Genomic DNA, 15,236 nt, shown 5'->3' with positions numbered 1-15,236 from the left:
GTTAGGAGACGTGGAGTTAAGAAATTTCACCAACGGTCCAAATTTCTTATTTTTCAAAAATTCAATCCAATCTAAATACAAAAAAGAATGTAACCCAAGTTGGGTTAGTTAATTATGGTGGGTCAAGTTGTAACCCCTAGTAAAATTAATGATTTTGTTTTTAGTTAGTTTTTGTTTGTACATAAATACAGCACCATTTTAAGCACATAATTGGAGCCTAAATCGAAGAGCCATTCACCCATTAGCCTATTCGTTACCTTTCTTCTCTCTCTCTCTCTCTCTCTCTCTCTCTCTCTCTCTTCCTTTCTCTTTATCCCATGGGTGAGTCGGTCGACACCACATTACCGGGCCACCTCCATGAGCCACTTCTAGACGGAGACAAGCAAAACGACGTTGAGCTGCAACCCACCGCCGCCGCCTACGGCGCTGGCGCCACCAACTTCATCAAAACCTGCTTCAATGGACTCAACGCTCTTTCAGGTTCTAATTTCTCTACTTATCTTTTGTGGTTTAATTCCGCCGTTACCGTAGCCATAGCCACGCCCACCGCTGCCTCTTGTGTGTACCTTTTTCTTCAAGCCTTTCAAATTGCTTCCATTTCTTATCCTCTCTCTCTCTCTCTCTCTCTCTCTCTCTCTCTTTTTTGGCTCAAAAAGGGAATATTTTATTTGGTATTCTCCCTAATTTCACCAAATCCTTTAAATTTTATATACTTTTTTAACAATTCTTTTGAATTTTAGTTAAAAAAAGACTAAAGAAATGGAGAAACTTAGATCCAAGTTGAGAATTTCATATTAATATATATGATTCTCAATCTAGTAATGTTATTTTATTTTATGAATGTGATTTTCATGTAGTTGAAATATTTTAAAGATACTTCTTAAACAAATTACACTCCCTTAAAAGATCTATCAAAATAATAGAATAATAGAAAAGAATTGTGAAAAGTGTTCCTAAGTTAGGGTTAACTCAAAAGTTCAGGTTAATTGGATTGATAACGTGAATAACTTAGGACAGAGTTCACAACCTAATCTAACCAAATCCAACCATCCATTTTTGGGTTTGCTTGAGTTGTCATGTTGTATTTTTTTTAATTATTTAAAAAAATCCTATTTATTTTAGTAATAATCTTAAATCTAAGATAGAGTTATTTTTGGATTGGTCGAGTTGACCCGACTAAAAAATAGTCATACCAATCCAAATTTTTTATTTTTAAAAAATTCAATCCAATCCAAACTTAAAAAAATGATTTGGGTTGGATAATTCATTCTTATTTTATATTTATTGAAATTATGAATATTATCTTGTAAAAGCTTATTTTATTAAAATAGAATATACTATTAAATTTTCATAAAGTAGAATATTTATATTATTGCAATAGTTCATTTCAACTAATTAAAAAAAATTTATGACAAATTTACTAATAATTTCAAACTTGACAACATAATTTCATCTAAATAAATTTAAAAGTCTCTTATTTATAAGTGTTTAAATTTTAACTTTTAAATTGTTTTTTTTTTTTAAATGATTGATTTATTTGAAGTGTCAAACTCAGCCACCTATTAGTTTCCAATGGGGTGGCAGAGTTATTTTTACTGAATTTTCGAGTTATTATATTTTACTATTATTTAATATTAACCTTTATTCGGGGGAAAAAGATAAAATTGAAAAATACTAAAAAAAATTATAATTTTAACATTAATATAAGAAAAAACGAGAAACCCATGGAAGGAAAATGAATATAAAAGCTAGAATAGAAGTGATTATATATTTGTCTATTTCTTATTATTAAGAAAATATTAAAAGAAAAAAACAGCATGGAAACCGATGAGGCAGGAGAATCAATCATGGGATAATAGGACAATAATTTATTTTTGTTTTTTTTTTATAGGAAATTCCAAAACCTTATATTTTCCTTTTTTTTAATTAAAAAAAGAAAAATAAAAAAAGAAAGAAAAATTGAGATTGATAAAGTAGATGGCTTTAAGAGGAAGTAATCACGTGCCAGACAAGGCTCCATTAAAGTGCAAAAGATGGAGCTTTCCAACAACACCTTTTTTTGCCAAACGTTTGATTTGCGTCCTACTTTGTTTTTATGTGTTTTGGTTATGTGGATTTGTCTGAATTGATTTGTTTTATTGTTACGTATTCAATTCATACATTATTACTCTTTTTTTGAAACTACTTTTTAACTCCTTTATGTTTGTTTAGATAGAAATGGAGGCTAGGTATTGACTAAGCTCCCATAACCATTGAGGATAATAGAGGCAAAAGAGACGCCCACTCTAAATTTTCATTATCTTTAAGCTTCCTTCTTAACCCATTCATCCTAAAGATGATGACCATGGCCAAGAACTTTTCGAATAGGGTTGGTGGCCATGCTATTAAAAGCATTGAGATGGTAGCATGAGATGGATCTTCCATGGAGCTTCGAGGAGCCTAAATGTAATACCTTGTCACTATCAGATAAGACTTGCTCGGCTTCCCTCTAGGTTTTTAAAATGGGTTTACGAGGGAAAGGTTTCCACACCCTTATAAAAAATTATTCATTCCCTTCTTTATTTGATGTGGGATCTCGGCACTTGTTCCTCTCTCCAATCGATGTGGGATCTCAAAATCCACCCCCTTTGGGGCCCAACGTCCTTACTAGCACACCTCTCGGGCGTCCACTCTTCTTTAGGGCTCAACGTCCTCGCTGGCACACCGCTCAGTGTCTGGTTCTAATATCATTTGTAATAACTCAAGTTCACCCCTAGAAGTTATTGTCCTCTTTGGACTTTCACTTCCGGCTTCCCCTCAAGGTTCTTAAAATACGTCTCTAGTGAGAGGTTTCCAAACCCTTATAAAGAATGTTTTGTTTCCCTATTCAACCGATGTGAGATCTCACAATCTACTCCTTTTGGGGTCCAGTGTTCTCGTTGACACTAGTTCCTCTCTCTAATCGATATAGGATCTCACACTAAACTCCAAAATATTCGCCAATGATGGTTGGCTATCATGGAGTCTATGACACTCGAGTAAATGAGAAGTACATGAATAAATCGAGACCATATTTGAATGAGTGATTATGAGGATAAAATGACTATGAAAAGCTTAAAAGAATCGAAAGTTACTACCAATACCAATAAGATGCACTTTACTTTTCAGTAATTCAATCACAGGAACTCTAAAGTAAAATGAGTTATGCTTGGAATAATCCTCAGTTGAGTGACCTCCTACAAATTTTCTTAAGTATATAAATAAGAATAAAACATGTTAAAATAACTTAGGTTGATCTATGGGGATATTTTTACATTTTTAAAAGATAGAAGTAATTAATATGACATTGTCGTAAGAACATTGGGATATTAGGTACTAAATTCAAATTTCATATCCGGGTCAAAATTCTAACACATGGGGCGTTCTCATCCAAATGTCAGTGCCAAACACTCCATCTCCTTCTCTAAGAACGTCTATGCCTAGAACTTCACTTTTTCATAGATTATGCTGCTTCTATCATAGATTATGTTGAGATAAATGTGAAAGCCAAATGTAGCGTTGTTATTGACTATGAAGTTCTTTCCCTTGCCTAGAAAAAAAATTGATTGGGGCCGAGAGTTACATATGCTTACAAACATTTTGTTCATTTTCCGTGGGACCAAAACCTACTAGTCTCCTACAAATGTTATAATCACGAGACCTCGTGGGTATGCATCAATTTCATACACACTAACCCTATAATTAAATACTTTAATATTAATGAAACCCTTGAAAAGTCATAGAAAGAAAAATGAATATGACATTTTTCATACCTTTATAAATCATACACATATGAAATCCCACGAGTAGAAAATACCAATTGTAACATGTGATCATCGTAGTAATCATTTCTTACATAAAACAATTCTCCACAAACTCTTAGTTGCCTGCAAGATCTCAAAGGATCCAATATATTTGAGGCTAACCTCCCATTATGTGTCTCGTAAGTCAAGTACCCTACCAAACCATTAATTTGAAATGAGTTTGAGTGCAAAATTTAAAGGTCAGAATACTACTACATTTTACTTAGTTTGAGACTGTTCGGTATTTTGTCATCCTGAATGTGCTCTAACATCTCTTCTTCGATTGTGGTGTTCAAGGAAAACATTATTTTGCTTATTTTAATTCTCCATTTGCGCAATGTACCATTAAGATTCTCCTCTGGCGGTGCAGTTTCACTCCCACCGACAACCTCCCAAAGGTCCTATCCTTGTAAGTAGGACATCATATATGTTGTCCACGTGTTGTAGTTGTTGCTGTTCTGTTTCTTAATTCCTCAAACGATTTGAAAATCTCCCATCATGTTGACAATACCTCAGTGATACCAAAAAAGTCTTTTCGACACAAAACTTGCAGAGTCCGAGACTACTCACGACTAACAAAAACTCACACACTAAAATCTCAAGAAATCGTTTCTGATATGGAAGATCAGACAGAGTTGCAACCACAAAGTATACTACGAATTTCAAGAGATCAAACAACCTACGCCAACCTCGCTCTAATATCAGATAGTTGAACACAACTCTTTGTAGGAAACACTCGTATTCTTTATTAAGATCAATCAAAAAGAGATTACAAGACACTAGGTAGAATACTACTTGAGACTCTTAGTAGGGTGGAGTATTTAGAGTAGAGATTGACAATTTATTCCTACAATACTAAATTCTTTTCCTAAAATACTTACGTTATCTTCATTTCTAAAATACCTAAATCATTTTCCTAAACTATCTAGATATTTTTATTCTTAAAATATCTAGATATTTATTCCTAAACTTTATAGACAATTGACTCGTATAGTTATTGAGTTTGACTTAATTGGACCAGGGATAAATATTTTAGGATAAGAATCGGTCGGCTAGAAATTGTGTTTGATTTGTGAGAAAAGATTGGAGGGGTCTTGTGATGTATTTTTTGCCCTCCTCTTCATAGTTCATTTTTCCTCCCTCAAACCTAAACCCTAAACCCAAAAATCCAAACAACTTCAAAATGTTTGGTTAGCCCCAAAATAGCTTATTTGAGCCCATATTCTTCCAATTAAACTTAAACCCAGATTTCCAATAGGCCTGATCAACCATAATTAATTCTAAATTGACATTTTCAAAGAAAATATATACTTTAACCCTTAAATTAATAAAGATCTCTAGTGTCAATTTTTGTTAAAAAATTCAATGAATTTGAACTTCAATTGAGTTTATGGTCGATTTTCCTTATTTAGTTCGATTTAAGTTTGTTTGACCATCGATATAATCGTTTTCAATTTGTTTAGGTTGGTTTGATGTTGGCCCTTCTTAAAAAGTTTATTTCCAGGATCATTATCAAATTTTCTTTCGTAACAACTATTTGGAAATCCTCAATTCTAAATATTTAGAAGCTTTTGAAAGGCGTAAACTAAATAAAATACTTGAAAAATGAAATTCTTAAAAGGAAATTTAGGAACTAAGAACTCAAATATTAAATATTAATGTTATCTATGAATATATAGGTACAAAAATGAACGGAACAGACAATATGTGAATGAACAGAATAAAGTGATGTTATCTATGAATATATAGGTACAAAAATGAACGGAACAGACAATACGTGAATGAACAGAATAAAGTTAGAGACAAATTTTAATTTTTAATTTTTAAAATTTCAAAAAGAGAGAATAAAGTTAGAGACAAATCTTAAAATGAGTTTCAATAATTAAAATGTGATTGAGAAAGAACACAATTAGATAAGAATAGTTTTGGGTATTCTCTCTCCACACATGGTACAAAAATGCTGAAAACTGCCCTACCATCAACAATTTCACTTCAAATCAGTGTCGGTTTCATGTTTTTTGAACATGTTTTTTTTTAACATGTTTTTTTATTGCTAAACGACCAAAACTTCATTCCATTATTTCAACTTTTTCACGTGTTAAATGCATCTCTTAATCAAAAATCCCAAGCAACTCGAATTACTCATCTTACTTTTCAAGACTTATTTTCATTATTTAAGAAGCCCAAACACAAGCATGTTCTTCACAATCTCTCTCCCAAAATCTCTCTTGAGTTGACCTCGTTCATAGTTTTTCAACACAAAAATGAAGGTGAAGATGTTCTTAGATTCATTTTTGAGGGTACCCCTCTTGCTTGGAGAGAAGCTAGAAAGTGAAGTATTAAGTTTGGAGGAAGTGGAATCAAATAGTTTCCACAATTCTTGCACTTCATCAAAAATTTCTTTCCTCCAAGCCACTTTCAATCTCATGAATACTCTATCAGGTTCAAACACTCAAATCTTATCCAAAACCTAAATTTGTGTGGATAATATGAACTCAACAAACAACACATTTTTTAGTTGACTGACTTCTTAACAATTTGGTTGATTGTTGCATTTTTCAGGAGTTGGGATTCTATCCGTTCCCTACGCGCTTGCGTCAGGCGGATGGCTAAGTCTAATCCTCCTCTTCGTGATCGCTTTGGCGACGTTTTACACCGGACTGCTGATCCAGCGATGTATGGATGCCAAGTCTGATATAACAACATATCCAGAGGTTGGAGAGCTTGCATTTGGAAGGAATGGGAAGATAATAGTATCAGTTTTCATGTATGTTGAGCTCTACTTGGTTGCCACAGGGTTTCTAATTCTTGAAGGTGATAACTTGAACAACATGTTCCCTAATGTGGAGTTTGAACTTCTTGGCTTTATGATTTCGGGGCAAGCTTTCTTTGTCATCGTCGTTGCTCTCGTTATCTTGCCATCGGTTTGGCTCGATAACTTGAGTCTTTTGTCTTACATATCGGCTAGCGGAGTGCTTGGATCCGCTGTTATCATTGGCTCGGTTTTTTGGTGTGGTGCCTTTGATGGAATTGGATTCCAACAGAAAGGAACTCTCATCAACTGGAAAGGGATTTCAAACTCTATCAGTTTATATGCCTTTTGTTATTGTGCTCATCCGGTTTTCCCAACGTTGTACACTTCCATGAAGAACAAACGCCAATTCTCCAATGTAAGTGCAAACAAATTTCCTTTTTCAATCATGTGCTTCCTCAAGTTTTGTTAAAGATGAAGGACCAAGTTCAAAAAGCCATAAATTTACCCTTTTCTCGTCTACCGCGTCTACTGCTAGTAGATATTGTCATTTTTGGATTTTTCCTTTCGGGCTTTTACTCAAGATTTTAAAAACGTGTCTACTAGGGAGAGATTTTCACACCCTTACAAATAATGTTTCGTTGTCCTCCCCAACCGATGTTTGATCTCACAATTCACCCTCTACAGGGGCCAGCATCCTCGCTGGCATTCGTTCTTTTCTCGATGTGGGACCCCTCAATCTATCCCCTTCGGAGCCCAACGTCCTTGCTGATACACACCCTTGTGTCCACCCCTTTTAGGGCTTAGCCTCTTCACTGGCACATCGCCCAGACACTAATACCAATTGTAACGGCTCAAGCCCACTACTAGCAGATATTGTCCTTTTTGACTTATTCCTTTTCGAGTTCCCCTCAAAGTTTTTAAAACGTGTTTGCTAGGAATAGATTTTTATACCCTCGTAAAGAATGCTTCGTTGCATCGAATTTTTCATAACCCATTTGGCTGTTTCTACTTGTGCAGGTTCTAACTTTCTGCTTCATCATCTGCACTTTTGGCTATGCCTCCATGGCTGTAATGGGATACGCCATGTTTGGGTCAGACATCAAATCACAAATAACCTTAAATCTTCCGACAGGAAAAATCAGCTCTTTGGTCGCAATCTACACAACATTAGTAAACCCCATATGCAAATATGCATTAATGACTGTTCCAATTGTGAATGCCATCAAGAATCGGTTTCCAATGAACTACAACACAAAGCCCTTGTCGATGCTAATCAGTACCACCTTGTTGGTCAGCAATGTCATTGTCGCTCTTGCAATTCCATTTTTCGGCTCTCTGATGTCGCTCGTCGGAGCGTTTCTGAGCATTACTGCTTCGATTATACTGCCGTGCGTGTGTTACTTGAAGATATCAGGGAATTACAAGAGGCTCAGATTGGAGACGGTGATAATAAGTGGAATCATATTGATAGGCATTGTAACTGCCATTGTTGGCACATATGTAGCTATTGTAGAAATTGTAGGACAGATATAATTGATTGTTCTTCTTGATGCAACTGAAAATGATTGAATGTTTGATTGTGCAGCAGCATTTAACGAAGAAAAAAGTCTCAAATAAGAATTTTTTTGAGTTAATGCTATAATCTTACCCATTTTCAGAGCTAAGATTGAATCCTTCGTAACGATCTGACCTTTTAAAACTCGACTGGATTATTACTATATGCATGCTATGAATAAGTTCTAACTTCACAAAATGTAAACATCGTGTTTATTAGAAATGCAAGGACTTTTTAACGAACGTATTAAAAACATTGAAATAAATGTATAAGTTAAGCCTTTGACTATGCCATGAATTGTGTAGCGACTCGAGTCAATTGACTAATGCTTTTGAAAAAATGTTAAGCACTATAAATTTCTGTAGATCCATGTAGAGTCGGAAAAATGAATATATTATTTCTCATACCTATATAAATTATACACATATATGAAATCCTATGAGTAGAAAACATCAAATTATAATACATGATGCATCATACTAATCATTAGTAACACCCGAGCATGACAAGTACAAATGCTTCACTACTTTTCTTTTTGTATCTTTTAACTTATGAGATTTTATTGAGAGCCTCAGAAGCCGAAACTTAAATAGTTGTAGAAAAGGAACCGAGGAGAAAAAAATAGGAAAAAAAGAAAATTTGTAAATGAAGTAATTAGAAGTTAAGCATTTGCATATGCAGGTTCAATCCATCAAGCAAATCATAGATGCCAGCAGAATCAGCCCGACCATCAAAACCTGAGAAGAATTTGTGCAAAGAGCCACCAACTTCCACGCAACTCTCCCCTGCCATCTTCTTTATCCCTCCATCTTTCATGGCCCTCCGGCAATCTGCTGCCTGTTTCCACATCCCAACTTCCGCAAACATGTTTGCTACCATCACCACATTCCCGCCCCTCTTCGGCTCGAGCTCAAGCAGCCTCTTCCTCGCCTCCTCCACAACCTGAGCACCACCATCTACATCGCGACCACTGCACGCACTCAGCAATGTCCTCCACACTATTGGATCAGGCTCCACAGGCATCCTCATGATGAACTCATAAGCCTCCTTGACTCTACCTGCACGACATAAAACATCCACCATCGACCCGTAATGTATCATCATCGGCTTAATCCCGTACACTCTCTCCATAATGTTGAAGTAATGGTATCCTTTATCCACCAATCCAGCATGGCTGCAAGCACATAGGACACCAATGAAAGTGACATAGTTAGGCGTCACAGAGGAGCTCATCATATTTGTGAAAAGCTCAATGGCTTCACTGGCAAATCCATGTTGGGCTAACCCCAAAATCATTGCACTCCACGTCCATACACTTCTCTGTTTCAAACAATTGAATACAAGTCTAGCACATCCAACATCGCCAGATTTTGCATACATATCAACGAGGGCAGTGCCCAATTGAACATTCAAAACCATCCCCCTTTCCACCACTTGAGAATGAACCCATCTTCCTAAGCTTAAGTTACCAAGCTCTGCACAAGCTGATAATATAACCACCATTGTAGTCTCATCCGGCTCAAAACCATGGTTACCCATTTTCAAAAAGTACTCAATAGCTTTATCAAAACAAAAATTCTCAACACATGCTGTAATAACCGCATTCCATGAAACTAAAGTTCTTACAGACATTTCGTCGAATACCTTCCGCGCACCAGACATTCTTTTACAGGACCCATAGAAATTAATCAAAGTGTTCCGAACATAAACATCTAAATCTAAACCACACTTAATGGCATCAGCATGAAATTTCTTACCTTCTTGGAGCGTCGTGAGCGTGGCGCAGGCCTTGATAAGGAAGGGGAAGGTGAGATTATTGGGTCTGATTCCTCGTCTTCGCATTTCCTCAAATACCCAAATGGCCTCTCGTGGAGAATCGCTCGAGGCATATCCCCTGATGATGCAATTCCATGGCAAAGGAGAGAAATGAAGGTTGTAATGGAAGAGGAGAGAGCGGGCATAGCTAAGATTTCTGGAAGGCGATAGAGCAGCAAAGCGGAGGAGTTCAGTGGTGAGAAATGAGTCATTTTGGAGGCCGGAGACGATGATTTGAGAATGGATTTGAAATAGATGATTTGGTGAAGAACAGAGCTTAATAATGGAGAGGAATTGATGCTTTCTGGAGAGGAAATTGGAATTGGAATTGTGGGCGTTGGGTGGGAAAATCTGATGAACGGCCAAGATCCGAAGTCGAACCATGCAACTCAAATTCGTATGAACTCAAGCTCCCAATTTGCGGACTTCTGCAAGCACAATGGGTGCTCTTAACCGTAGAATTGCACATCAAACTAGCAGACCACATGGAATCTTGTACGGATAGCCCAAGTGATCTTGCTCGAGCTCCACTTAATCCATTCGAGCTCAACGTCTTTACCAGCACTCGATCCTCCCTCACATCGATATAGGATCTCACATGTACTAACTTTAGATGACTAAAAAAAAACATGCAAGTCAAAACATGCAATGTCTGACTACTTGCACGGATAGTTGCATAGTTGCTACTCTCAAATATCTAAGTCTCCCATCAACAAAACTCTCTTATTTATTTTAGGTCGTACACATTTTAGTCTTGATTTTCTGCATGATCTCATTAGTAGCTTGGACCAACTCTAAACCTATGAGTTAGTGTTCACCCACCTTGTCTAATACATTGAGTACCTACAATATTTCTTATAAAGTGATTTGAACACTTTCATACTAATAACTTCGTGATAAGTTCTAATACACAGACACATAACATATTTTTTAAGGTTTAGTTTAGAGTTCAGTCTAATCGTCCATTTGTAGATGAAATATTGTACTAGAATCTAATTGTGTACCCAACCCCTTCTAAAGACTATGCAAGAAAATTGATTTAAAGCAAGGTCCCGATCTGAGCCTATTGACTATGGTATCCCATGTAGCCTAACCACTTGTGTCCAACCATCCATTGCGTAGGCAGGCTCTTATCGAAAAATGTTTGTCGATTTGGCAAGTCTATTGATGAACACTCATATCACTTTGTTGCCCTTAATTGTCATTAGAAATCTCATGTTAAAATATGTTGCTATGTTCTTCGATTTTCATTCCAGAATACTCAAATGTTATAATAATCTTATTATTATTTGTTTTGACACCTTCATCCATTGATAGACTAGATATATACTCATGAATTTTGTTATGTTCTCCTTAATATTGTGTCACAAGTACTACTTTAGATATTGGTACATTTTAGTATCGCAAAAATACATAAAGAATGATGGGATATGAACTTCTATCAATATTTCGTTCCTAAACTCATCGTCCATCCACATATATAATTTGTTCATCAATAAAGCAAATTCTATCATCCATTTTCAAATTTAGAAAAATTTAGTCGAGTTACATTTTGTTATTAGTAGAAAAATTTTCGTACATTAGACAAAGTTGTCATCTGATGTTACCTTTGCATATCATCAATGCATTTCTTCCGATTGGTAAATCAATTTCTTTGGAATGCAAATCATCCAATATTTGGCACTTTTTTGAAAGAAAAGTGAGATGCATTAAAAATAACAAATATCTCATGTCCCACTAGCATCGTTCTACAACCCAAATTGATTAAATAAAGGTAAGATCATAAATAAGTGAGAAAAAAAAGTATCTCTATTGTTAAAAAAGTAAAAGTACAAAAATTGATATTCAAAATAGATAATATCATATCATTGTAGAGATACTAAAATCTAATTCTGTGTGTGCAACAACAGCAATTAAATATGCTTGTGAAACAGAGGAAATCACAAGAACATTCCGTAGTCTTAGTAAGAGGGGGGAATTTCTCACTTCTAACTCTTTTTTCGGAATCCGGCCAAAATCAATTGAAAGAACAGAGAAGAGATCGATAGCTGAATCACCTACATTCCAATTCCTTCTCGATACCTCCCAAGGAAAATTTCGAATTGAGGCAATAACTTACCAAGGTGATGATCAGTAGCTGGTTCGAGAGAATGATTGTAACGACCCGGGAAAGAAAGAAATAATAATAATAATAATAATAATAATAATAAAATAAAAAAAAAAAAACTCAGTCGCCGGAAAACCCGCGAGTTTTCCGGCGACCGCCGAGTTTCGCGGAACCCACGCGAAACGACGGCCACAACACGCCCAGCCCTCAGCCCACAACACCCAGCACCATCAAGATACCTGCAAAGAGAGAAAAGACAGAAACTACGAGAGAGAGAGATTTCGGAAAAAAAAATCGGCGAGTGTCCAGTTTCTCCGACAAACCCTCAAACCACCCTCAAACCGACACCAAACGACCTATTACCACCACGAGAATGGTCCCTAACGAAAGCACGATAACTCAAGGTGCATTCTGTGCTTCTTCGTAAACGCCGTCGTCGGTAACCGAGGTCGGAAAATTGGGTTTTTCCTAATCGTTTATAGATCTGTGGTTTTAGGAACCTTTAGGCCGCAAGACTTCTAGAAAAGAAAGAAGGACGACAAAAAAAGAGGAAGAGGAAGAGAGAGGACCGAAATCGGCAATGGAAATGCCGTGGGAAGGAGAGAGAGAAAGTTCGTCGGAAAATCGGCCAAAGTCGGGTAAGGAAGACGAGACCCATGGATCCGGGTCAACCCGAACCCAGAACCCGAGAGGGTCAGCCCATTCTTTCCTCGGCCTTTGCCTTCGGCCCAGCCTAACTACAGCGGCCCAAACCTCAGACCAGCCCAGAAGTTACGGTTCAATTGAACCAACCCGAGACCAGACCCACGGTCTAGTCGAGCCGGCCTGCAACCCAAAAAAAAAAAAAACTTCAGACCAGCCCAATAAGCCGAGGCCCAACTGTAGTCTTGGCCAGTAGCCTCCGCAGTCAGCGACCCGGACCACGACCCGAACCGGACTGCGACCCGCGCTTCGACCCGACGCTACCGCGCGACGTGGCTCGCTCTGCTGCTGTCATGTGTCACATAGCGGCGCAGGCGGCCCCTCGGCTCGGCTCGACGCAAACGACTCGGGCTCCCTCTAGCGACGCTCCGGCGGCTTCCAGCGGCTGTTCGGCTCGGCTCACCTGTTTTCAGCCCGATTTCCACTATTTCGACCCACCCGGATCTGTTTTCGGCCCCGATTAAGGTATCCGAGGCCGTTTTAGAGCCGTATTTCACATTTATTGAATTATAGGTAAATTAATTGTGAAATACTAACGAAAAGTGGTGAACGGTGTGATAGGAAACAAACTCCGACGACGTAGGAAGCAGCTCTCACGAAACGGGAGCTTACGTTTAGCTATTTAGGGAGTACTCCAGCCAAGGCCAACCAAGTAAGTGGCCTTACTATAGGATAGGCTAAATAAATTGTATGAGTTATGATGATGCGTGGGTTATGATGCTTGATGATATGTGCAGTATATGCATATTTTGTTGAATGACGCTTGATATGTTTGCCGCACGTTGTGGCATTACGATGAGCATGATGATTGCATGATTTTTACCTTAATATGATGATGTTTTCCATATTAAGCATGCTAGATGATGATGAGTGTCATATTGCATCATGTCGTTAGATCGACATAGGACACAACCCTAAGAGCATGAAAACGATATTAATATAAATATCCACGAGTATGCGTTACCTAGAGTAACAAAGAGATGAGACTAGAGGGTTGTGTCAGAAGGGACATTACGATGGATTTAGAGGGACCTCATGCATTTTGTATGTTCATAAGCATAGGGTTACTTCCCCTAGAGATGATGAGTGTGGATGCGCACCTTATGATGAGCGCGAATGCGCACAGGTGCAAAAGCACACAGATGAGGATGTTCATGAGGCGCATGACACTATGGGGTTCCGCTGACCTCCAGACGTCGCTACAGATTAGCTTGACCAGAGGGTCTAGAGGGTGTGCGAGCGCCCTGGGGACTCACACTCGCATGTGTGAGTCGTGTGTAGGGAAGTACTACACATCCAATTTGTCTGAGAATGGAGGCCACCCCTAAGATGATTAGAGATAGGTCCCTATTCATGATTGCATGTGTGTGCATTAGCATGACCCCTATAGTGGGGTCACTTACTGAGTATTTCTCGAAATACTCAGGCCGTGTGTCATATTGTTTTTCAGGTAAAGGCAAGGCTCCCATGTACGGTTGACGGTGGCATCGTGATCAGAGACTGTGGCGCGTGCATAGGATAGTTGCATATTTAAAATTCATAGTCTTGATTAGGATAGGGCGTTTGCATTTCGTTCATTTATATTAATTAATTTGTAATCGTTTTATTTTATCTTTTGAACTCCAGCACGATGTTTGAAACACGTAAGTCCGGCAGTGTTTTCCAATGTTTAAATGTATTCTGAAGTTTAAAATTTTTTCGCTAATAAAAATGAACATTCTTAGATTTTTATTCTGCATTAGAGATAAACATGACAATTCTAGATATGTGGAAATTTAGGGGTTCAATAATGAAAATCTAATTAAGTTACATGACACAAATTGTATTGATTTGTTTGTTTGTATTATCCACTTGTTGACGTAATCAATGACGTGGCAGATTAGAAAAATTCTTTTTCTACTCTCTCTTTTCCTTCCTCTTTAATTATGGATGAAGACAAGTTGGGTGCCTTCAATTTCTCTCCATGATGTAAGCTTCATCCATCTTATCTATAATTTTCATTTCCCTCTTTATTGTTTTATTTTCATTTTCAACCTTTGATTAGAAAAAAAAAAAATATATATATATAGTGAAAAAACAACCTCGTGGTTATGTGACAAATCTTAATTTTATTTAATATAATTTGGGTTATGAGTGAAACTTGAATGCATTTAATACAACACCATTTCCAAGGGCTTTACACTCATTACAATGCTCTATTATTATTATTTTAGTTAGGCTTCCTAATATTTTGGTTATAAATTGAAACTAAATATCAATTAGAAAAATCAAAGATATTATTGAAATTTTTTAAAAATAAATAATTCACCAAGACAGATGTCTATTAAGTGACCCAACAAGTGAAATGGAATGGACGAAGAAATAAAATAACAACTAAGCACTTACAAAATTATTTTTAAATAAAACTGAATTATCAAGGTTCCACCTTTTCACAATATCATAAATATATTCAATAATTTTTTTTTTTTTTTTTTTTTTTTT

The 15,236-nt window shown here is 36.9% G+C and overlaps 2 protein-coding genes across 4 annotated transcripts; one reads left to right on the top strand and one right to left on the bottom strand.

Annotated features, from left to right (window-relative positions):
- The first annotated feature begins 207 nt into the window (after positions 1 to 207).
- Positions 208 to 8,193, top strand: LOC111441142 (amino acid transporter AVT1I). 2 transcript variants are annotated; one of them, XM_023078081.1, is made up of 3 exons: positions 208 to 480; positions 6,384 to 6,991; positions 7,594 to 8,193. In XM_023078081.1, exons 1-3 carry the CDS (start codon positions 318 to 320, stop codon positions 8,107 to 8,109), a joined length of 1,287 nt encoding a protein of 428 aa, XP_022933849.1. In that variant the 5' UTR covers positions 208 to 317; the 3' UTR covers positions 8,110 to 8,193. The 2 variants fall into 2 exon arrangements, with proteins under 2 accessions (XP_022933849.1, XP_022933847.1); XM_023078079.1 differs by lacking the exon at positions 208 to 480 and adding an exon at positions 5,885 to 6,263.
- Positions 8,194 to 8,574: 381 nt separating this feature from the next.
- On the bottom strand, positions 8,575 to 10,429 carry LOC111441141 (pentatricopeptide repeat-containing protein At2g36730). Of its 2 annotated transcripts, XM_023078078.1 has the most exons (2): positions 9,889 to 10,428; positions 8,575 to 9,615 (listed from the first exon to the last, which is right to left on the bottom strand). In XM_023078078.1, exons 1-2 carry the CDS (start codon positions 10,328 to 10,330, stop codon positions 8,786 to 8,788), a joined length of 1,272 nt encoding a protein of 423 aa, XP_022933846.1. In that variant the 5' UTR covers positions 10,331 to 10,428; the 3' UTR covers positions 8,575 to 8,785. The 2 variants fall into 2 exon arrangements, with proteins under 2 accessions (XP_022933846.1, XP_022933845.1); XM_023078077.1 differs by having other exon boundaries at positions 8,575 to 10,429.
- Between the last annotated feature and the right edge of the window lie 4,807 nt (positions 10,430 to 15,236).

The sequence above is a fragment of the Cucurbita moschata genome, unplaced genomic scaffold (assembly GCF_002738365.1).
Source record: "Cucurbita moschata cultivar Rifu unplaced genomic scaffold, Cmos_1.0 Cmo_Scf00003, whole genome shotgun sequence".
Classification (NCBI taxonomy): Eukaryota; Viridiplantae; Streptophyta; class Magnoliopsida; order Cucurbitales; family Cucurbitaceae; genus Cucurbita; species Cucurbita moschata.
The sequence above is the reverse complement of the archived record's forward strand: the minus strand, read 5'-3'. Positions and strand labels throughout refer to the sequence as shown.

What these genes read in the sequence shown, in the direction of transcription:
- LOC111441141 (XM_023078077.1), bottom strand. Translation starts at nt 10,330, where the DNA reads ATGGTTCGACTTCGGATCTTGGCCGTTCATCAGATTTTCCCACCCAAC.
- LOC111441142 (XM_023078079.1), top strand. Translation starts at nt 6,086, where the DNA reads ATGAAGGTGAAGATGTTCTTAGATTCATTTTTGAGGGTACCCCTCTTG. An exon ending in TCTCATGAATACTCTATCAG is followed by an intron (nt 6,264 to 6,383) that starts GTTCAAACACTC and finishes TGCATTTTTCAG; the next exon opens with GAGTTGGGATTCTATCCGTT. An exon ending in ACAAACGCCAATTCTCCAAT is followed by an intron (nt 6,992 to 7,593) that starts GTAAGTGCAAAC and finishes CTACTTGTGCAG; the next exon opens with GTTCTAACTTTCTGCTTCAT.